This window comes from Melozone crissalis, unplaced genomic scaffold (assembly GCF_028551555.1).
Source record: "Melozone crissalis strain CALT ecotype California unplaced genomic scaffold, PUWL_Pcris_2 ptg000008l_1, whole genome shotgun sequence".
NCBI lineage: Eukaryota > Metazoa > Chordata > Aves > Passeriformes > Passerellidae > Melozone > Melozone crissalis.
This window is the reverse complement of record NW_026535786.1, coordinates 6413052-6436675: the sequence shown is the minus strand read 5'-3', so window position 1 is coordinate 6436675 and position 23624 is coordinate 6413052. Positions and strand designations below refer to the sequence as shown.

Below are 23624 nucleotides of genomic sequence, written 5' to 3'. Positions count from 1 at the left end.
GAATTTTGTCTCCCCTCTCCCTCGGGATACCTCCTACTGCAAGGAGACCAATGCCAAGGGTGGGTGGCTGCCCTGGCTTCTGGGCACAGGACAAGGGCCGCAGCCTGGCACTGAAGCTCAGAATAAAGCTGTTAACATCAATTCTGTAAGAAGACACACTGATGTTCAAAGCGAAGGGCAGGCTCCATAATTCTAGGGCAACTTTTTTTTACCAAAAATTGTTATAAAACGCTCGTTCAATGTTCTGGGAGAAAACTTTGCAGAAAGAATTCAGTAAGCACTTTGAGATCGGTACCGGCCCAAAATCCAGTGAATGAGATTAAGTGAAGAAGGATATGGCTCGGAATAGGGAAAGGCACAGTTTAGGTGTTGCGATGTTTCCGTAACACACAAACCCAATCCTCGGAGCTCGGCTTTGGCAGCAGACCCAGGGCCGCGGGAGCCGCCGGCCCGGCCCGGCCCGGCCCAGCGCGTCCCGCCGGGCGGAGGCGGAGCTGCCAGGCCCGGGGCAGGGGCAGGGCGCGGCCGGCCGGTACCAAACACCGCCCTTCCCCGCGCTTTTGGTGGGTATGGAGCGTCCTCAGTGCTGCGTGTGCATCCCGGCGGAGCCCCGTGCCACAGCCCCGGGGTTCGGGAGAGCCCGTCCCGCCCCGTGCCACACGGCCGCCCCCGGCGAGGGGACGGGGGAAGGAGCGGGCGGAGGAGGAGCGGGCGGAGGAGGGGCGGGCGGGGCGGTCTCACCGGCCGGAGCGGGGCACGGCCGCCCCTCGCAGCTCAGGGGCAGGCAGCTCGCCGCTGCCGCCTGGAGCGCTCCCTCCAGCTGCCGCTGCTGCTGCTGCCGCCCCGGCGTTGCCATGGGCCCCGGGCTCGCCCTCCCGCGGCGGAAAATGGCGGGCGGGGCGGGAGAGGTGCAGCCTGGCCCGGCCCTGCCGCACGGGCTGCGCTGTAGCTGCTCGGGGCGCTCTGCACCTCCCGGCGGCCCTGGGATGCGGCCGGCACGGTGAATGATCCCCACGAGAAATGTAACAAGAACCAATTCTCATCTCGGAACCCCGCCGGTGATGCTCTGAGCAAGAAGCACTGAACCAGCTTGTGCTCTAGATGATCGGACTCCGGTCACGTTGTGGGAACCTTTAACCCTCATTGCTTTTTGCAGCGACGCGATCCTGCTCCCCAATTCCCTTAGTCAAAACCAGCTGCTACCCTGGGGGTAAGCCGGGTTCCTTTGATGTGGGGAAAAAAAGGACGCTGTATTTCCAGAATCCAGCTTCCAGGCAGAATGAACCCTTCCCAGTCAGATTTACAGGTGTGCAGTGATAACTACATGGACCAAGTGAGCTTAATGAATCATTTAGGGTTTAATTATCCTTGTCAATTAAGAGCTGTCATAAAGCCCATTTCTGCGACTTATAGGTCTCATTTTTGTTCTATCTCTAGTAGACAGAGTAATTTGTTCCCTTTTCTGAACAGCCTTCTGCATATTTAAAGACACCACGTCTCTGCTCAGTCTCCTCTGAACTTCAGTTGGTGCAACTTAGAAGTTCAAGGTATTCCAGAACACAAAGCATCATATTTGAGACAGGCTACATCCCTGCTCCAGGAAGAGGTTGCAATAACACAGGAGTACCCCCTACAACACAGCCAGCAGCCACACACACCACTGCATACACTGACACCACCCTGATCAACTGTATTTTTGTGCCTCTGGACTGTCTGTAATAAAACAGCATTTTAAAGTCTCATAGCTGGAACAGGGCAAGCTCACTAGAATTACTATAGAACAACTATCTACAACTACAGCTCCAACTTTAATAGAAGAATCAAAGCATTACTCGCACCTTAAAAACTGTGTGAAGCTGGGGTGTCAACGTGGAAAGAAGTTTTTGCAGCCAACATCTCCAGCACTGCTGATTATTTCCACTTGCACACTAAGGGGGAATTCTGACTCCCAGTATAACCTGCTAGGACTGCGACATTGCTTTCTGAGTTTCAGTGCTTCTGTCTTGCTCCCAGCAAGTTAAAAAATACACACTGCAACTAGCAGAGTGAATAAAACATCAAATGCATACTGAAACACACAACTTTATTTCAATTCCCACAAACATACCAGCCACACAGACCCATCACTGAAAGGAAGAGACTCACACTCAAATATATGCTTAGTTTTATTTATAACATTTAAGAAATATTAACATCTCAGGATATCTGGTTTACCATCTAAGTCCAGTCATAAGCAACAAAAAAGAAAATGTTAACTATGTTTCAAATGAGCATTCTTACATTCATTCCCCCCTGTAACGTAAAGAAAATTCAGCTTTATTAAATTTGTGTTTGACTAATGGAAAAAAAAAATCATTAAAAACACCTTAACTACCAGGCATCCTGGTTTGTTAATTTTTTTTTGTTGGCACTTGTGTTCACCACAATCAAGCACTCCGGTTGGTTCGTTAAATTTTCCCCTTCTACCCAGAACTGTCTTTTTGTGAGTTTTTCTGTGGATTTTTTTATTGTTTTGTTGTTGTAATTGTTTTTTGAAACATCTGGATATGTAAGCTTGTTCAAATAACTTTTAAAAAGACAAGGAATCTAGGCCTGTCTGAAAAGCTCCTTCCCTTGATAACCCACCTATGGGATTACTGAAGGAAGAGTCTTGCTTTCATTTTTCTGAATCTTATTAAGCAAAAATTCATTTTAATTAATTTTAAACTGAAAAAAAGTACAGAAACACTGTATTTATTTGATGGTGTGCATAAACATTACACTCCATACATAGCAAAAATATCTTTTATTTATAATTTACATTTCAACAAGTGAAAATTTTACATTTTTACATATACCATTAAATTTTCACGCATCTACAGAACTTTCACACAATGACACCTGAAACTGTGCAGGCAATAAGAAATTTCAAATACAAAAATGTATTTATTAACCAAACAGTAGTTGAGGCCCTGCCTCAATTGGACATTTTATTCATATAAAAAGTATTCATCTTCCAGAATTAACACAGCAGCTCCTCTGTAAAAAACAAAAAAACAAAAAAAAAAAAAAAAGAAAGAAATCATACCGCGGTTTATTTAAACAGAATCCTCAGGTTCTGTTTTGATTTCTGTAGATGCAGGTGTGCTCTCTTCTGCACAGGCAGGAGGAGGGGTGTCTTCAGGTTCTTCTTTGATTTTAGGTGAGTCACAGGACTCTTCTGTTTCTTGTTTAACAATGTCCAACATTATATTTAGTGGATTTTCTGAAGGAGTCTTGCTGGGAGATGGTGTGCAATCAAATGATGATGTCTACAAAGTGAAAGTCAATGTAGCATTAGCACACTAAAATAACCATTTTCGGCCTCTCATTCTTTTTGCCTTTTTTCAAAATGCAAATATGTTGATGGTCAGGCACTCAAAATCCAAACTTCTACTTTGTCAAACTTTTAAGAAAACAAATTCATTTTTTTAATAGCATTACTTTTTTTTCCAATTCCTTTGAAAAGTATCACCAAGCAGAGATGAAATGCTGAACACATTACCATGGACTGATGTAACTTCCAAAGCATTAAAAATGTCACACCAATACCCACCTATTCCATTGTTAAAAATTCCTAAAATTACACATTACTCCACAATAAATCCATCAAAGCATAGCTTTGCTTTATGGCACACAAGCTGTCATGGTACTCACAACCAGAAACACATCTCAGTTAATTCTGTGTTATAAACTTGCTATGCCCAAGGCCTCCAAGTCTTAGGCAAGAGAAATGGGCAGCACATTCTGAACACATCTGCTCCCTGCAAAGCAAAGAGATGAAGCAAACAAACTGAAAGCAAAATGCTTCCAAAAATATGAAGGATTCACTTACATTCTGGTAATCTTCATAACAAGATGGATGGTAAATCTGAAAAAGAATTGTTATACAATTAATATGCAAAAATAAATTATAGCAGGATCACTGATCGTGAACTGAACAGTGTCTATTACACATTATCACATAATTCATCTAGAGAAACTATGGTCTGAGCAGGCTAAGTATGGCATCAGCTATACCTGAGACAGGATTTTGTGATGTTTATTTAGGAAATGTCATCATACAGAACCTGGTGAGTGCTGGGAATTATCTGTGCACAGCTGCATGCAGGAAGAACTGAGCCCATGCCCACACCCATACACAGAGACATCCATTTTTCTTTGAGCACTGCAGTGTAAGGGAGAGCTAATGAGCCCATACCAATGACACCAGGATTTCAGGCACTTCCAAAGGCAAAGATATTTATGTATTTGGAAGGCAGAAAAACTACAACAGGAATCCTTCAAGAGAAAAAGAGCACTTGCCACCTCCTCCTGTTTTTTTTTTTCCTATAATTCTTCAGGGGTTTTACTATAAATTAGCATCACATGTAAATAAGATCAGATTACCTTTTCATCTACCCTGATAGCATTCTTCAAGTGCCATTCTTCCTCTTCCTCATCCCAATACTGTTCAAATTGTTCTTGGCAAATTTCACAGCTCTGAAAATTATGGGAAAAACAGAGATAAATCATGTTACTGCAATTTGCTGACCACATGAAATTCAGGAACCTAGAAGAAATCAAATAAGGTTCTTTTAAATTAAGTATATTAAGCCTAGAACATGATCTTTCCTCCACACTTTAAAAATCACTTTAGTAAACCTTAATTAAAAATTGAGTATGGTTTGCAGACAAAGAAAGGATCACCCTCTGGCCCTGAATACTCTTTGTCACTTGAGAAAAGTAAGCTTTACCCTCCTTTAGCTAGTTAGTCTGCAAAGCATTTTGTAACCGGTGTCATGGTGTCTTACTGTCATGTAAGACAATCCATTAAAGCGATTTAACTAGTTTTATTTCTGGCAATATCTTAATTCTTCCCCCTTAACCTGCAATTTCAAGTCAAACAAGGCGGAAGTTTTTAGTACTTTTGTGAAAAATTATCAACCCAGAGAATAAAGCATGAAAAGTGCTCTTTAAAATTAAAAAAAAAAAAGGCCTTTCTGGTTTCATAGCTAGTTCCTTAGACACTTGGCATGAAAAACTAAACTGTAATTCTAACATTTGTATTTGATTACGACACCAATTCATCTACCAAAATACAGCTCTACTGGTTACTTCAAAGTTGTGGTATTTCTTTCTTCTAACACCTATCTGCTACCAAAAAAGAAATTTTTGTGTTTAAAAGTACCAAAACCCCAGTAAATCCTGTAGCTATTTGAGTGACAAATTAATGACAAACGACCATCAAACGACAAATCACTTACACTATTTTCTCTACATAAACATTCAGCAAATTAACAGAGTTTGCCCATTTCAATTTCGCTAAAACTACACAATGCCAATGGCTGCAGATTTTTTTAACTAGAGGTTTCTACTACTCCTGCTCCTGGGAAGCAACCATTACATACACAAATACACAACCTATGGAGGGACTACACAAAGGCCCAAGTACAAAGTCTACATTTAGTAACACAGTACTTTGAAAGACTAGATTCTTGCTGTCTGGCAAGCTGAAACTTACCTCCACTGCTCCAGCTGGTCCAGCTGGGACACTCTGAAACTCCTTCTCTTTGGCAGCTTCCTGCGTCTTCAACACAACCTCTTCATGAGCTTTTTCAAAGAACTGGCTTTTAGCACGCTCCTCTAGATCTGCTATTTCTTCAAATTCAATCCAGTCCTAAGGAAAGTGTTCATTCTCACTCAGACATCCCAAAGTATCATATTTCATAAATGCTACTGTTAAAACTGAAATATTTCCCACATGCAGCATTAGCACAGTGTACTCTTTCTCACAATGCAATGTTTCAAAAACTCTTTTAGCAAAAAAATCACTATCCTTCAAATTCCATTCTCAGCGGAATGAAAACAGTGCAGCAAGCAGCTTTAAACTGTTTACTGTTCATCGCACAATTGCCTTTTGTATTCTGACAGGCATCTGCAGACTACTTGAAGTATCTTGTTTATCACAACCAACTCCTGTGATGATGCAAATTTCAGCTGCAATCCTACAGCACATGCAGGAGTAAAGCACAGAATCCAGCCTGTAATTTATGCAGACAAATACTGCATTACTTACTGTTAAACTGTAGTACCATCTCCTGTGTGTAATTTTTCTGCTAACATCTTTTTCCGTCCGGTTCTGGCGATAATGCCAATCCAAGTGATCTGCATAAACATCAGTCTGTGAAGTGGTGAATCTCATTCCACAGGAGTAACACTGAATTCCAGTGTACAGCCGATTTATAACACTATCATAACGCCTACAAAAAGAGAGAAAAATCTCAGCACTTCTTTAAAAAAAAGACAGTAAGAAATTTCTCAGTAAATTGCTTCACTTGCCTACAGTAGTAGGGAAAAAGCATGGATCTGCTCCAAGTTAAAAGTACACAATATAATATTTCACCTTGATTTTCACAGTATGATCAACTTAAACATTCAAAAAACAATAGGCTCTTATTAACGATTCATGAGAAACATGCTAGTGCTGTGTCTCATTCTTACTAGATTTTCTCACCTAATAATGCACAAATAGCAATGCCTTCATTTGGCCCAGCTTTACAAGCTACCACCAAATGGTATAATTAAAATCATAGAATGATTTGGGTTGGAATGGACCTTAGAAGACCATCTAGAGTTCCAACCTTCCTGCCATGAGTAGGGACACCTTCCATCAGGTTGCTCAGGGCCCCATCCAATCTGGCCTTGAACACTTCCAGGGCTGGGACATCCACAGCTCCTCTGGGCAATCTATTCCAGTGCCTCATCATCCTCTCAAGTAAAGAATTTCTTCCCACTATCTACAAGCAAATCTGTTCTTCAGCCTGAGGCCATTTGTCCTTGTCCTGGCCTTGTGAAAAGCCCCTCTCCAGCTTTCCCTGTAGTCCCCTATAGGTACTGGAATGCTACAGTAAGGCCTCCCTGGAGCTGTTTGCTCTCCGGACTGAACCACTCCAACTCTCCGTCTATCTCACAGCAGAGGTGCTCCAGCCCTCTCATCACCCTTATGGCCTCCTCTGGAGTCACTCCCAACATGTCTCCCTTGTGCTGGGGCCCCAGAGCAGCACTGCAGGTGGGGTCTCACCAGAGCAGAGGGTGAGACTCACCTCCCTTGACCTCCCTGTCACACAGCTTCTGATGCAGCCCAGGCCTGGCTTCACTGCCTATCACAGCCTTAGTGCTGAAGTAACAACGCACACCTTTGTGTAAAGCTAAGCTTTCCCATCTTCAACTTCTGTCTTTTTCCTTTCTCAGCTTCAACAAGGCTGACATCAAACAATGCAGGTTTAACCTCCTCAAAAGCACAAAGTGACAGATAACCTTTTAAGAGCTTTTAACTGTCTTGGATGAACTATCTAGCTCCTGCCACACTGTTATTCCTACTGTAAGCCCATTCAGCTATACTCACTGTCTAAGTTCTTCGACTATGAAGTTAGTGAGGTCTGGAACATTCTGATCTTCATTCTGATCATCATCTTCTTCTTCAGCATTTGGCTGGGCTGATGTTTCATTCGCTTCTAGAAACCATGAAGATATCAAAGTTTCAGTACATCATCAGAAAGAAATTATGTGCTCCTAGAAGTGGGTGGTTTTGTTTCAAATATTAATAATACAATCTGACAATGGTTATCTTCAGTTAATCAGATTATCAGTTATCTTCTAACACCTAACACCTTCTAACATTTTAAAAAAGCATAAAAGAAAATAAGCCACAGTTTCAATTGAGGAAAACAATATTTCACCTCAGTGTCTGGCATTAAAATTCAGTCTTCATAGATACAGAAATATTTCAGAAGATGAAAAGACCTTGTTCTTGATTATAATCAAGAACAAGTTACAAAAGCACAGCAGCAAAGACAAAACTGACTGCTCTAGATAGATGAAATGTAAATTAAACAAGATACTAAGAATTTACTCAATCACATACACTAAATTCTTCCCAAAAATAGAGTTCCATTTAAAAAAAAACTATACAGGAGTTCACAGAAGTGTGTATACTCAGATTTACACCTGAGCTGTGGATAAATTCCATAGTTAGAACATAATAAATCTACATACGTGCTGAAGCGGAATCAGTTTTAGACAATTTGAGGATCCCTGTTTTCAGCAGTTTAGCAAACAACTCATTCACATCAACCTGTCCAAGGTGGTTATCAGGATATGAATGTGAAAGGGCTCCTGGGGAAGAAAATAGACATACAAGGTGGCAAAAGGTTAGCATCAGAAATTGACTTCACTTTTATCTGTATATTTCACAACACAATTTTCCTGTTGCCTCCCATTTATTTCACTTTTTGTTACAAATTATTTACCAACTCTCTGCTTTATCTAGTATTTGGCTAATTTTTTCCCTTGAAACAGGGAATCTTTGTAACAAGATTCTGCCTTCCTTCATAATGTATTCTGGAGTGCTATCTAAGCTGGTTGCCCATACAGTGATCTCTACTGGATGGTGGTTCTTGAAATGCAGTATTCTCCTGGATTCATACTTCGATATTTCCCCACACTCAATACTTCATCACCTAGTTCAACCTTCTATGATGTTATTGAAGTTTTTCACTACTAACCACTCAAACACTGGAAATGTTTGCCCACCCCAGCACAGCAAGCTAGACCTACAGACTGATGCCTTCCAGAAAAACAGATCAAAACCTTTTTTTTGTTTTTTCAGCACAACTTGATACCCAAATCACATGGTTAATGAAAACTAACAAAAGCCTGCAGTGTTTAAGAAAATCTCCTTAAAAGATGAAGGTGCTACAGATACCATATCTAAAGCCACTTCTCTGAGGAGGCTTCCCTTAATCCACACAGACCCAGTAAATCAGGACATTAAAAAATGTCATTTTTGTGGCCACCACCAAACGAACAATCCAAAAGATATAAAAGGAATTCCGCTGTTACACACCTGCAGGGTTCTGGACAAAACTTCCAGGATTTGGCAAATACTGCTGACCTTGGCCATAAGGTCCTGTTTGAGCAGACATGAGAGAAACCTGTGAAAGTAAACATTTATATAATCTTTGTATAATAATGTGACTATAAACTTACTAACTTCTAGATGTTTCTCAATCATTTCACATATATTGAACTCCTTCCAGGAATGAACCATTGTCAGTTTGGTATTGAAGAAGACCACAAATAACCATATGATTTTTCCCTAATTTTAATTTCCCACTAGGAAAATTCAGACCACATCCTTGTATTGCCTAATATAAAAATAAACAAACAAAACCCTACCACAACACCTTCAACACCTTTCCTTCTACTTAACAATCACATTTTCCAAACACATTACTTCCTTTTAAATTGCTCACTTTCACCAAAACAGAACTCCTCAAGAAATTCAAGGAACTCGTAAATGTCTATTAATAAATGCCACAAATAATTTTTATGAGGAACTGAACCAGCATTTAGTACAGACACACATCTTGAAAACAAGACTTTTCAGCACATCAGCTACAGTAAGCTGTAGGTAGAAACACAAGTCTTTATAACACATTTGTAATAAAAATGTTTGGAGGTTTTTTTCCTAACTGGCTGTTTTCTGGATTTACACACTGTTTAAGATTTTATCCCATTAGAGGTCTGTAGGACACATTACCTGCTTTTGTACAATCAGCAAACTCTTCACATTCACTTTTTAACCCCCAAAATTAAAAATGCTTTTAGAAATCTCTAAACTCTGCAAGAAATTACATCAGTTTCACCTCTGTATAGTACCATTTACTCCTTCTGAAGAGAGCATTTCAAAGAGGCAACAGCAAAGACAACTGAACTGACAAAGCAAGATGGTGCCAAGAGAATTTTAAAAGACAACAGTGCAGTTGAGAAAGAAAGTTCAACAATGGCCCTATCTTCCTCAATTCCCCCAAAGTCATGGATATCTCCCTAAAACTGGCTTGTAACCAGTACTAAGAGCTGCAAAAAGACTATTATTTTAGTCCTAACTTCACACCTCTTGTAAAAACGAATCAAGTATAATGTAATCACGTACATTAGCTTTTACGCTTTACATAGAGTTCACTTTTGTTGAAATTTAATGAGAATACCAAAGGCTTCCAATTACCTGGTTTTGTTCCAATGCTGAAAATAATGATTTCAAAGACATATTCTGAACTATGAAGTGATTGCAAAGATCCAGTATTTTGTCTAATACTTAAAAAAAGATTCTTGAAACACAGCAATGCACGTCCTTAAATTATCTAGTGACTTTTTTAGTTTGAAAGTGACTCTCAGCCTATCAATGCTTTAGAAAAATATTTCATTTTTACAGGAAGAAGTCAGGCTAATTCTCTAAGAGAAACACTTCTGCAAGCAAAGTATTTGATGCAATCAGCTCTTACCTGATTACCTCCCATTGGCATATTACTGAAATTTCCATACTGAGGACCCTGGAGACCTTTTTCTTCGAAGTAATGTCCAGCTGCTCTCAATGGGAAGTTCTGTGCTCCTGGGCCAGCTGGCCCATTGAAATTTGGTCCGGGCGAACCATCAAATATATCAGGTCTCTGGAACTGCATTCCATGAGCTGGTCCATTGTAGCCCTGGCCAGGATGGTCAACAAACGGACCACCTTGTCCATATGGTGACATTTCTAGTCTTGAGGCAGGATGGTTAGCTACATTTTCAAAACGTGCACCCTGAAGGCCGAGGGGCAAGTCGAACCTAGAGGCTGGCTGGTGAGGTCCATCAAATCTTTGAGGTATGGCTGTTTCAAATCTTGCTTGTGCCTGTTGGCCAGATGCCAACCTTGGACCAGGCTGTCCATGAATTCCATCAAATCTTTGCAGGAGAGACAGCTGTCCAGGCTGACCATCAAATCCAGCTCCATGACAGCCATCAAATCTTGGACCAGCCCGACCAAGAGGACCATCAAATCTAAGTCCACCAGCTCCCTGGTGTACTGGTCCATCAATCAACCTAGGACCTAGACCTGGCTGACCACGTGGTCCGTCCAGTCTCAGCCCACCACCTGATGGTCCATGTGGTCCCTCGAACCTGAGCCCACCACCTGATGGCCCATGTGGCCCCATGGGCTGACCATGTGGCCCCTCAAATCTGAGGCCACCTCCAAGTTGTCCATGGGGCCCCAACGGCTGTAAATGTGGCCCCTCAAACCTGAGGCTACCCCCTGGTTGACCATGAGGCCCCAAGGGCTGACCATGGGGTCCCTCAAACCTGAGACCACCCCCTGGTTGACCCCGAGGCCCCATAGGTTGACCATGAGGTCCCTCAAACCTGAGACCACCTGAAGGCTGACCATGAGGACCCTCAAACCTGAGACCAACTCCAGGACCTTCAAATCTAGCCCCACCTACAGGCTGCCCAGCAGGCCCCTCAAACCGCAAAGGCCCAAGAGGTCCCTCAAACCGCAGCGGACCTCCTCCGCCAACCTGGCCTGAGGGTCCTTCAAATCTCAGGGACCCTGCCAGCTGCCCTGGTGGCCCATCAAATCTTAAGGCTCCAGCTCCCCCTGCTCCTGCCAGTGGTCCATCAAACTGAGATGCACCTGTGCCCACCAAAGGCCCCTCAAATCTCATAGCAGCCTGTCCAGCTGGCCCATCAATTCTGGAACTTGAACCAGCAGCAGGACCATCAACAAAAGGACTGCCTTGTCCATCTACTGCAACCCTTGCAGCAGTCGGTCTAGGTGAGCCATCAAACAGAGGTCTGTCTTCCATCAGTGCACTTATCCTCTGCTTTGCTTCAATACCTCCAAATCTCGATCCTGGACTTTCTGGAAATGGTGCTTTCTCTGGATCTTCATACCTAGCTCTTTTGAAACGTTCAGTGAACGGTGACCTTGGTTCCTCTCGAACACCTAAAAAAAACAGAACAAATCACATAACCACTTGCTAATACACTGTCAATTACTTAACAGATACAAAATAAAGTAAAATCACATACCTGCTTGCCCAAGAAGCTGTCTTTCTTCACGATTATCAAACCTACAAAGTGCATCTCCATCTGTTTTCTGGAACTCTGCTGTACTTTTCCCCTGCTGTCTGAGAGCATCTCTAAATTCATCTGATTCTCCCCAGCTGTCATAAGGATCAGAACCTCTTGCTCCTTTAGTAGCACGCTGGTCTTCAAGTCTTCGTCGACTCTCAAGCGGTGACAGGTTTTCAGCAAAGGGTCTTGCAGTGCCACTTACAGGCGAGTGCCTCCTTGATCTTTCTGCAAATGGCTCTTTTCTGTCAAACTGTGCTCCCCGCTTGGCTTTTGCCTGCTCACATTCTATTCCAGAAAGCAGTGCATCAGGTATATGATAATCCAAAATATCATCAGGATCCAACAAATCAAGCCTTGACAATGAATGCTGAACTTGTGTCCTTTTTAGTTTAGCTTTATGTTCATAATATGTTAATTCTGCATCCGATAGAAGAGGCTTCTTTTTCAAACCACATTTTTCCTCTGTAGGGCTATCCCAGACATTACATCTGTGCTTTCCTTCCTGATACTGGAACAGCTGTCGGATCTGATGAGCGACCATGAGAAACTCATCTTGTGTTATTTCACCAGATGTTAAGCGGTCATTAGCCTGTAAGATAAAGTTAAAATTTAGATGTCCAAAAAGACAAGAAAAAAACCCACATCTGGGACATTTCTAAGACAGATTTATTAGTATTACCTTCTTAAGTAATTCTCTTTTACTTGCAGATGTCAATTCTTTGGGAATCTGTAAATTGGCATCCACACTTAACCGGTGCTGCTGCTTTGGTGCTCGGGGTGATAGAATTCCTTTACCAGCCGGCCAGTTCTCCCGATGTCTTTGGTGAGGGGATTTAACAAGTGCTTGGTGTTCATCATTCTGCTGGGAGCTGAAAACAAGAATATATGTAAAATATAGATTATTCATTATTCAGGATGTAATGGTTCCTACTAGAACTGATCATGGCAAAACATTGCTATCACCTTAGAATCTAAGTATGCATCACCTCTGTATTTCACTAGTAGAAACAAATGAAACCTATCAACTTTAACAATCCCAACACTGCCTCTCAAAGCCAACTATACTGAAGCCAACAGGAGAATTTCCACTGACTTCACACACAAGTTGTTTAAGAAATAGTAACTTACTTTTTACTTTCTTCCCAACCAGATTTCCACCTCTTGCCTGATTTGGATCCCTGCCAGTTTTCTGCATTTTCCTTTGGATCTGGAGAAGCTTTTGCAGAATGCTGGGTGGCTGTCTCTTGGGGTCTTTCTTCTTGGGCTTTTTTCAATCTCCTTGGATCACGCACCTCTTGTTTAACATTTCTCTTATTAGAGTTTCTTTCATCTCTTGCTGCTTGTGTGCCTTCTTCAACATGAGACTGCTTAGGGCCTATCTGACGTATCTTTCCAATTTTAGGAGTTGATGAAGTAGGAGATAAACTCCGAAGTCTTCTTTTAGGTGATCTCCTCTCTCGTCTTTTTGGAGAGTGTGTAGATGGTGATCTTGCCTTAGGAGAGCGTGATCGTGACCGTTTTCTACTACTTGATCTTCCTTGTTTCCCGCCCTGTTTTTCTGACTCCTCTGTAGTTGTGTCTTGTTTCTGAACAGCACCATTAATCACTTTATTTCTGCTCCCTACGGGTCTATGTTCGCAAGTCTTATGCTCCTCTTTTTCCTTCTTTTCTGTACTTCTCCTCTTTTCTTTGACCTCCTCTTCCTTCCCTTCTGACTTATCCTGAAGATGTCTTTTCAGTCTTGGATCCCGCTTACTGATGTCAGAAACCTTAGTGCTTTCACATTCCTGGTTTTTACTGTCTTTAGTATCGGGCAGCTTATTTTTCAAAGGGGATGGCGATTTAGATTTTGCTTTGGACTGTTCAAGTTCTTTCTTCTGTGTTTTTTCACTTGCTTTTGATTTTTCTGACTTCATTGAGTTCTGTTTTTCAGCCTGTGCTGTTTTGTTTCCCTTGGTCTCAGACTGACTGGTCACACTCGGTGAAAATTCTTTCCTGTGAGATTGATCTTTAGTATGAGAAGAATGTTGACCCATTCTATTAAGCCGAGGATCCCTGTTCACTATTTTGATGTCATGAAGTGGAGGACTTGGGGATGGTTTGTTTTTTTCAGATTGCACAGCAGTTTGATGAGGTGGTTTAACTGTCATATGAGGTGTGGGAGACATGTGCTGCTTGGAAGGTGCTGGAACTGAAGCTATACTAGATGATCCCTGCTGAACACTAAGAGATACAGCCTGAAATCGGAAAAAAATCCAGCATTAATCTGTATGCCACAACTCCTACCCAGAGGTGCTAATATTGTGTCTCAAAGCCAAAACTGTAATAGCCATGTCTTGAGAGTTATGAGTTTCAGCCATTTAACAGAAATTGACCCACTAATTGCTAATTATAAGCACTAAAATAATGCAGTACCATTACAAATCAAATTCAAACACAGTGCAAGATCAATATATTAATGTAAATACTGCAAAAGATGTAAATTTGGCACAAGTTCCAGTTACAGTGCTAGCTTCCCTATATTTTCCACATGCTCTAGGCAACTCAGCTGCCAAGTATCCTATTTTCACACTTCAGTTCCAAGATGCTTTATTTTGTGTTGTCAACTATCAACACAGCAAGACTTCCAACTACTGCCAACCAAGGAACTGACTTTGCTTACAAACGATCAGGCTCCCTTGTTCTTTGGGAACAAACATATTTGAAATAGCCCAGCTCACTGTCAGTTGCAAGAGGTGAAGGGTGGAAGATCACAGTCAGGTATCATTCTGAAGAGAGATTAAAACCAAACCACAAGAATTCCAATTTTTTTTAACATTTCAGTTTAATACTTAAGGTTTCAAGATAATAAAAACTGTTCAGGAACCCCAGCTCACCTTGCATTGCTGTGGTAGTCCTAGAACAGCTACACTTGCCTAACATGAGCGAAAACCAATGTACTGTACTTACCAGTACAGTCAAGTACTCTCCAAAAGAGAGACCCCAACTACCCAAGTTTTATCAACTATCCTACTCACCAACTGTGCTTTAGTCTGTTCCAGCTCCAGCTCTAGTTTTTTTTGCTGAAGTTCTAACAACTGTTTTTGCTTTGCAAGCAATTGCTGCCTTATCAGTTGCTCCTGTGTCAAATTCTTTTGTATTTCAGGAACAGTTGGAGGAGTAGAGGCACCAGAAGTGACAGCAGAGGTAGGTGCATTAGATTCCTCTGGCTAAAAACAAAATAAAGAAAAGTTACTTTTAAAATGCTAATAAAATCAACTAAATCCATCTCCTTTCAGTGTTTTCATGATCCAGTACTGGGACTTAGTTCATACAGCAGCTGTAAACTGCAATTTTTTTTGCCCCACTATGATTTGCCTACTTTGACAGGTGTAGGGAATTTAGTATCAATTCCTCCATGTTCCAAAGCCTATAACTCAGTTAATAAATTAAAAAAAACCAAACCCTTCAAATATTCTGAATTTATAAATTTCTCTTACCTGTTTACAAAGGTCAGATAATTCATTCTTAATATTCTAAATTGTCAAAAAGCAGCACACAAACAATGAAAACTACACGTATTACCATCTGTTCTTCCAGAAGGCAGAAAAACTTACCGATTTATTTAAAAACTTAGGATTCACATGGATGCTAGAAGTATTCACATTTGGGGGCAGAGGTTTAATTGGCCAGGCAGGATCTAATGAGTTGACTCTGACATCAAGTGCATATAGTTTCTTCAAAGGAAAAATATCATCCCATGTGGAGCGTAATTTAAATAAACTTTTCCTAGTATTTTCATCCACCTAAAACAATAAAACAATTCTATGGCTTGTTAAGTTAATATAAAACAATTTCTTAAATTTTTCTGTAGAACTTAAGACTTCATTCATTTCCTATTTCTATCTTGTCATTTCAACATACTGAACTTGCTACACAAAATTTATAAGCAGTGCAGACAACACATGTCTATCAATGGGATCAGTGACAGAAGCTCAAATGTTCAATTGTTGTTTCAAGGCCATTTGAAGATTTTATTTTGTATTACCATGCTCTGAGAATTTTCTTTCAACTTTTCCATTAGCAAAATTCTCATTTTACTGGCCCAACTTCTGTGGAAAAAAATACAGTAACAAAGGTATTGAAAGGCAACCGCCTCTGAGACAATACATCATTCAAGTGTTTGTGCTGGAGTATAACAATAACAAACAGATCAAGAAAAAACAAACTGAATGGAAAAAAAAGGTGTTTTGCTCAGCTGTTTAGTCACTGAAGGATTTTTTTCTAACAAATGCAATAAAATGAGTATTAGCTAAAATGAAGTGAATTACTATTTCAGTTCAGCTGCAGAATTAGACCCATCTATGTATGAGTCACAGATCAAATCTACTTGTAGGACCAGAGGCCCATTTTATCTCTTTACAAACAATTGGATTATCTCATGGCAGCTAAATTAGAAATTTACAATAAAGCAAAATTTAGTTCATCTCATAACTTAAATGGCTCAATTGAACAATAAATAAAAAACATTAAAGGACAAAATACATGCAGCTGTCAAATTTCAAAGTCCCAATTCAATCATTAAGCATTGCCCATGTAGATGATTTTTGCTGCCATTTTCAGATGTTACACCTAGACACAGAATATTCTGGAAAGTTTGGAGGTTCTTTTTGGGTAAGAACAGGAGTTTCAATAAAAGTAATTCGTACTTGTAATTGGCGGATGATGCCTCTATAGAATTTTCCATGAGAGGCTTCACTGAAGCTCACTGCAAAAATGTGCAGGAATGACTAAGCAAACAGTTTGACTTCAAGTGTCTAAAGATACCTTAGTGACCATTTACTGATAAAACCCAAATCTGTAACAATGCCTGTGCTGGAATTCTACTCACATCTTTTAACCAACTAAGCTATTACAAATGACTGCCACTTTACACATCTAACTAGTGCATATAAATAGTTATATTTAGCTTACTAGCAAATTAACACATAAAACTCTGAAGATGAGTTGTTATCCAGAGCTTCAATCAGCTGCAACTTTAAACACAACTCAGTAGAAGAGCATTCACAATTTAACACCAAAAAACAGGTAAATCTATCTCTATCTGCTCTACACACAGGAGCTTAAATCTTCTACAATCACAATCTATTCCTCACTTCATCACACACTTTACATCTGAAAACCATATATAAAGCGTACTGGGATTTCAGATCTTCAGATATGTAATGATAAATATGCAAAAGCTTCATTCATCTCATTCTTATGGAACATCACTTTCTTCTAACATACAAGAAACCACAGAAGTTAACCCTTCATTTCTGATCCAACTTAAAACCCATTCAAGTCCAGCCTTTCAAAACCTGGACTTTGATATGCTTTTCTCACAGAGGAGTATGCACAATTACTTCACTAGGCTTCAAAATTAAGAGCCAGAATTAAAAGGTATGGCAGCAGCTTTTAATGTTGAATGAAATTAAAACTTATTTATAATACAGTCACACATTTAAAGGTCCGTCTCTCACACAGTCGCAGCACTTTTTTCAGCTGACAGACCACCAAGAGAGAACCAGGTGCCAGTGCTACTCCCTCTTGAGTTTAAGCACTCATTCTGCACAATGTGAATTGTGTAAATCAAACAAATCTAACTACAGGAGAGTGAAGCTTTGAGAAATCCACAGAAAGTCAATTTTCAGTCTATTCTTGGCGTAAGGACTATTAACTATCTTAAAAATAAACCAAAAATTTGTAACTAATTGGTCTATACATTACAAAAAGTCCATACAGCTAAGTCATCAACAGTCAAAATCCTGTTAGTAAAATCTTGCCTGGACAGGAAAGCTACTGATGTTTACACACCAAATTAAGTAATACTTTACATCTTTCAGCTAACATGCTTGATAGCAGAAGGAATCATTTTTTACAGTATAGATATACTGAGATTTATAAAAACCAATCAATTTGTAAAGTTCACCACACAAAAAACCCAAACCTGAAATAATGTACTTATTTTACCAGGAACAAATTTTGCTCAGAATACAGTACTTTTCTGAAAGTGTATATACCTTTTCAAATACACAAATAAATGTTGCAACTAGGTTTTTAGTAAATGCTGTGAGATACTCTCTTCCCACATTCTTGACAATGGAATCCATTAGGTACATAACGGGTAGCTTCTCTGATGCAGGAGCCTGGAGTAATAAGAAGAAACTGAGAAGTTTAGTACAACAAAAACATACTTTAACTTTTTCAAATAAAGGGATTACCAATCCCAGAAATACAGACCTCTCTTTTTGGTTGCCACTATAAATACCAAGGGATTTTGTTTGGGATTTTTGTTTATACAAAAACTTAATCTGAAAAATGGATACTCAGTTCAAAGTATAATGCAGGGGGTCTTTCACCAAAAAAAATTAAAAAAAAAAAAAAAAGAAAAAAGAACACCTTAGGTTAATTTGTTTGTGTATCAAAGCTTTGGAAAAAGGGGGGGGAAAAAGGAGGAAAAAAGAAGCCCATGAGACAGAATTGCCACTAGTGTACCGAGTGTAACCTTTCCCTTGAGGAAGCAACTTAGCAGGAAACCATCATCAGCACTTCAAGGAACTTCTAAATATTGCTTATGATTCAAACCTCCTGGATGGATTTTTCTTGATTTCACACAACACAAATTAGACTTCTGGCAAATAGCCCAAGTCAGTGAACTTCTGCAGCAGTAAATTATATGTTGATTATCACAGTTTTTCGCAAATTACACGCAGAAAAGGTTGCAATTATTTCACTGTAATCCAACTGGACATAGCAGAGAGTCCCATTCTCTCTTGGCACTTGCAGATGGCGATGGTTCTGATTTCCAAAATGCATGCAAAAACAGTCAGGATAGAGTTCAAAATTCAGTCAAAACTCAGTCATCTGGTCGACTGAGTAAACGCACAGACAAGCTCAGGAACTGCAACCACCATTTTCATAGAAGGTTGTCTTCAAACTCTGGACACAGCTTTGCTACAGGAGGCTTGGGGGCTTTTTAGTTTGGTTTTGGTTGGGGTTTTTTTAAATCCTTTTTCAAAACTCATACCAAGTTTGTGCAGTAAGTGTGGTGACCATGGACCACTACAGCAGCTTCCAATTTACAAAAAGCAGTACTGGACCAATAAAAGTGGTTTTAATGCTTGCCAGTGGCTTTCACAAAGTAGAAGGCACAGCAAAGTTCCAAAAAACATCAGCAAGTACACAGACTTGTTGAAGAGGACATGGAAGACAACACAAGCAGTGTGTGTTGACCATGAACCCCTGGGAAGAGCATCCACTTGTAATACTTTAAGTTCCCTTCACCATCTGGTAAGCTCTGGATAAAAGCAGAACAACTTCACCCACTGCTCATTTTAAACAGAACAGGCTACTAGATTAATTAACGACACCTTACTTGGCAGGCAGGCCCATTATCCAGACACGTGTGTGAAGTGCTACTGCTTCACCATTTTAAATGCAATTCCTTCCCCTTTGAGGTGGTTCACAGAAGGGCACGCACTCAACAGTAATTTTTACATGGGCAATCGGGCTTCCTCACCCTTCGAAGTGTACTAATTTACCATGACCTGAAACTTATTATTGAAGAGGGCAGAACTCCTTGTTAGTTGGGGTGGGAGGGTAGGGGGGGAGTGTCACTGCCTTCAAACATATTGGAAAAAAGTAGAAACAGGCAGGTGATGCATTTTGTGCAGAAAAGACAAAAACCCAGCTACATTAGCTAAAACGAATTGCAGCACATTAGAAGCCAATTTCACCCTGTGATGTAACACTGAACTGTAAACAACCTAATGTGCAAGTGTTAGAAAAAAGCATCACTTAAGTCTCAGACATAGAAGATTATGGATCTGCAGCTATTTAAAATGTCTGTGGAACACTGGCTTCTTCTTTGAAGCAGTCTGCACAATGGCACATTAAAAACACTCCAGTTCTGAGTGCCTTCTTTTATAACAAAAGGACAGTGCACCACTTCTGACCTTTAGTCAGTGTGTTAGACACACAAAGCTCTCCCAGAAGTACCTATGCCCAAGAGCTACTCCCCAAGTTGAATTCTTCCATTTCACCAGCGCAGGAAAGCAGCTCACTACACTCAGCTAAGCTGGAAGTTTGAGATGCTGGGGAAGCATTAGTAGCAAAAGCACTGAAAGAAGTGTGACTGTCCCTGTCCTCACGCATCAGCCTGTTCCAGCAATCACACAGAACCACCACCACCTAGGTAAGGAAGCCGACTTCCACCTACGGAGCGCAGTAGCGTGCCCTGCTCCAAACATAAGCTATTCAGGTGTCGCAGTTTAACAAACGGGACTTAAATACGGCTGGAATATTTAAGTCTTCTCTTCTGGAAGTGTTTATTATGTCAAGGTATCTAGCAGGTACTTCAGTAACCACAAGAGGGAATCCCACACCGTAATGCATTTTGTTTCCAGGAGGTCTCTGCAGCACCCCCGAGTAAGAAAGATGCCCGCACGACTCTAACCAAAGGCACGGAGGCGCCGCATAACCACCAGAACGCAGAAGAACACTAACTCTGAGCTCAGGATATTATTAAAGACTTCTTTACAAAACTCCCACTGTTCCTTCAAATAACGTAGGAAAGCTATTGTTGGAAATGTGTGGCTTTTTTTTATTAGTTTCCTAAAAGATTTCAAGTTTAAAATAATATCTGGCAATTCAACCCCAAGTCACAAACTTGTAAAAAAATTTGTTTAAAAAAAAAAGAAAAAAAAGCAACTTTGTATACAAAATGGGTCTTGGAAACAAATTCTGCACTATACAATGGTAAATAAAAAGACAAATACATATTTCACACTTTTTATTTACAAACTTTATAATACCAGTCACACATTTCAGAACCATTTATTAAATAGTAAAGCAGACCACTCAAGTTTTACACTAAACAAACTGTCTCCAGGCAACACTTTTTAAAAGTGGCTTAGTAAAGGAGATCACTTTCCCAGAAACAACTAAAAACTTGCCTTGAATAAACTACAGTCATAAACAGTAACTAGGCAAAACTAACCATTGATACAGGTTTTAAGACATCCTTTAAAAAAACCCCACACTTCAGGGCAGGTTCTAAATCACCCAGAAATGAAAAAAAAAAATTGACAGCATTGTTATTTCATCACAAATCATTTTATATACATCCACTGCCCTTTAGGAGATATAATGGTGAGAGCTATTAGATTATGAGGTCACCTCCCCAAGGAATGGCAAAGCTCAGCCACTGGCAGCATTTAAAACTAGACTGGAAGAGGTCTGTGGCACACTAAAAAAGACATCCTGCATTGATAGAAAGATAAGATTAAGTATCTTAAAAGATGTCTCCCACCCCCATCATTAAATAGTACAATTCTCACCATTATAAACCACGATTAAAGCCAAAGAAAAAAGCCTTTTAACACCTGAGATCAGAGGGAGCAAGGGAAACAACGGGGGAGGGGTGGCTGGCACGAATACGGGGGTGGGGGAATGAAAGAAGAACCCTTTCCTTGTAAAATGCTCGCTAAAAAGGTGCTGCAACCCCCCATGCATGTACAGTGGCTGACTGATGTCAGCAACTGCCTGGGCTGGGCTCAGAGGGAGCCTCCTCTTTCCCTTTTTATATCATGTGCCTTTCAGACGCCATGTTAGGATCCTACAGGCTGCTGCAGTTTCTACAGTCAGGGAGAATTTCTTCTACCACATCCTCAACTAATAAACTTCTCTAGCCAAAATAAATTCAATACACACACAACGCTAGTGCTACTCGGGGCACAGATCACCTGAAATCCGAACAGATTATCCCAAGCCGACAGAATTTTCTCTACCCAGGCAGAGCAAAACAACCCCCATCACCACAACACACACTTCTCTAACCGAAAAAGATGCTCACCTCTCACCCAAAAACTTTTTTACGATATAAGGGAGCCTCCACCCCTCAATTAATCTCGCACAGGGACCGCACTCGGGAAATAGCTTTAACTTATACTTAAAGGTCACTATACTTAGCCCTTCAGTGGCGGACAATTTGCGCTCTAGAAACTTAACCTTATTTTCCTTTTAGACCACCCCTCCCAAGAAAAACCCAACTCTCCACGACATCTCCCCGCTCAGGTCCTCTCTAATGATTGCAGTATCCACCTACTGTAAAAATCCCTAAAACGCCAGGGTTTAGTCACCAGATTCGGACACCGAATCCTGCCTGCGTGTCGGGGAAAGCCCCGCTCCAAGGGCGAGAAGTGCAGCTGCCCAGTCACTGCCGGGCCGCCATGTTGTGCCTGCTATTTACGCGGGGCTCCCAGCGGCAGCCACGCTGCCCTCCTCCCTCAGCTCTTCCTGGGGCCAGTCCCAAAGCCTTCCCTACTCCCAACAGGCTGGTGTGGGGACTGCTCCCCTCCCTCGAGTCCCCTGCTCCCTATGCCACGGGGGAGTAAAGAAGCAGCAGCAGCACCCTTAAGCTTCGCGATGGAAGGAGGAGCCCCCGGCCGCCGCCTCGCCCCGTTGCTCCCTGATCCCAGCTGAGACACGCTTCCCTCCTCCGCCTGTATCCCGCACGGCGACCCCCGGCCTCCTACACGCCCGTCCTCCCCCAGCTCCGTCCAAACCCTGCTCTCTCTGTTCGCCCCCTCACAACCCCACCCCCCCGCCCGGCACTACTTCCTAGGCCCCCCCCGCCGCCCCAGCCCAGTCATGCCCACCCGCCCGAGCCTCTCCCCCTCTCTCGGGCCCCATCTCCCGACCCTCGGGCCCTCTCGTCCCCCGGCCCTGCCGTGTCCCCCTGAACCGCCTCGGCCGCTCGGCTCCCCCCGCGCCTGTCCTGCGGGCCCCCAGGCCGCCCTACCCCGCTGCCCCGGCCGGTCCCCCCAGCAGTATAGGTAGGAGTAGTAGTCGGTGGAATATAAAAACCTTGGCGATTTGCGCCTCGATCAGGGAGACGATGTCCTTGGCGAAGGGCACGTTCTCCTCGGCCAGGATGGTCAGCATGTTGATGTGCGGCTTGCTGTTGAACGTCAGGTCCTCCAGCGACGACTGGTAGTCGCGGCACGCGTCCTCCCGGGCCTCGCTGCTGCCAGCGCTGCTCTCCGGGGCCGACATGCTGCTCCGACCAGGACCCGACCCACCGACCGACAGCCCCCTCCCCGCGATCCCCCGCCGCCGCCGCCGAGCGATGCCGATGCCGCCCCCCCGCCGCTGCCGCTGGGCTCCTCTACCGCATCCTCCACGCCGAGGCTCCCGCTGGCTGCGCTGCCGGTGTCGCCGCTCCTCGGGCCGCCGCCGGCTCAGTCTCCGCGCTCACAAAATGGCGGCGGCGGGCACGGCTCGCGAACCGCTTCCCGCAGCCGTTGCGTCATGTGAAATTGTGCTCAGGAGAGGGGCCGGCGCCTTGGAGAGGCCCTTTTGTCCGCCGGACGCGCCCTGATTGGCTGGCGCCCCGCCTGTGCGGCTCGCCATTGGCTCCCCCGTCACCACAGCGGCTCCCGATTGGCTGGCACCGCCCTTCCTCACCGCTGACAGGACCCTGCGCCCGAGTCCCGCTCTCGCACGCGCATCCCGACTCCCCATTGGCCACGTCTCCCGTCCCGTCCCGCCCCGCCGCTTCCTCCCGCCTTCCCGCGCTGCCCCGAGCGCTGATTGGTGCCGGGCGCAGCCCTGCCTCCCTCCCGCGGCCCGCCCCGCCGGCCGCTGGCTCA

The 23624-nt window shown here is 42.5% G+C and overlaps 1 protein-coding gene across 1 annotated transcript; it reads right to left on the bottom strand.

Moving 5' to 3' along the window:
- Positions 1–2146: 2146 nt before the first annotated feature.
- PCF11 (PCF11 cleavage and polyadenylation factor subunit) lies at positions 2147–23056 on the bottom strand. The gene is made up of 16 exons (XM_054270074.1): positions 22840–23056; positions 17994–18119; positions 15549–15737; positions 14970–15161; positions 13081–14189; positions 12632–12821; positions 11908–12541; positions 10344–11821; positions 8906–8993; positions 8056–8175; positions 7406–7514; positions 6077–6260; positions 5522–5677; positions 4408–4500; positions 3854–3889; positions 2147–3290 (listed from the first exon to the last, which is right to left on the bottom strand). The coding sequence occupies exons 1-16, from the start codon at positions 23026–23028 to the stop codon at positions 3078–3080; spliced, it is 5106 nt and encodes a 1701-aa protein (XP_054126049.1). The 5' UTR covers positions 23029–23056; the 3' UTR covers positions 2147–3077.
- Positions 23057–23624: the final 568 nt, after the last annotated feature.

Bases quoted from the DNA above. Each gene is read 5' to 3' on its own strand.
- PCF11 (XM_054270074.1), bottom strand. From the start codon at position 23,028: ATGTCGGCCCCGGAGAGCAGCGCTGGCAGCAGCGAGGCCCGGGAGGAC. The intron at 8,994-10,343 runs GTAAGAGCTGAT...TTACTTTCACAG, and splicing joins TGCCAATGGGAGGTAATCAG to GTTTCTCTCATGTCTGCTCA. The intron at 3,890-4,407 runs GTAATCTGATCT...ATTCTTTTTCAG, and splicing joins CTATCAGGGTAGATGAAAAG to ATTTACCATCCATCTTGTTA.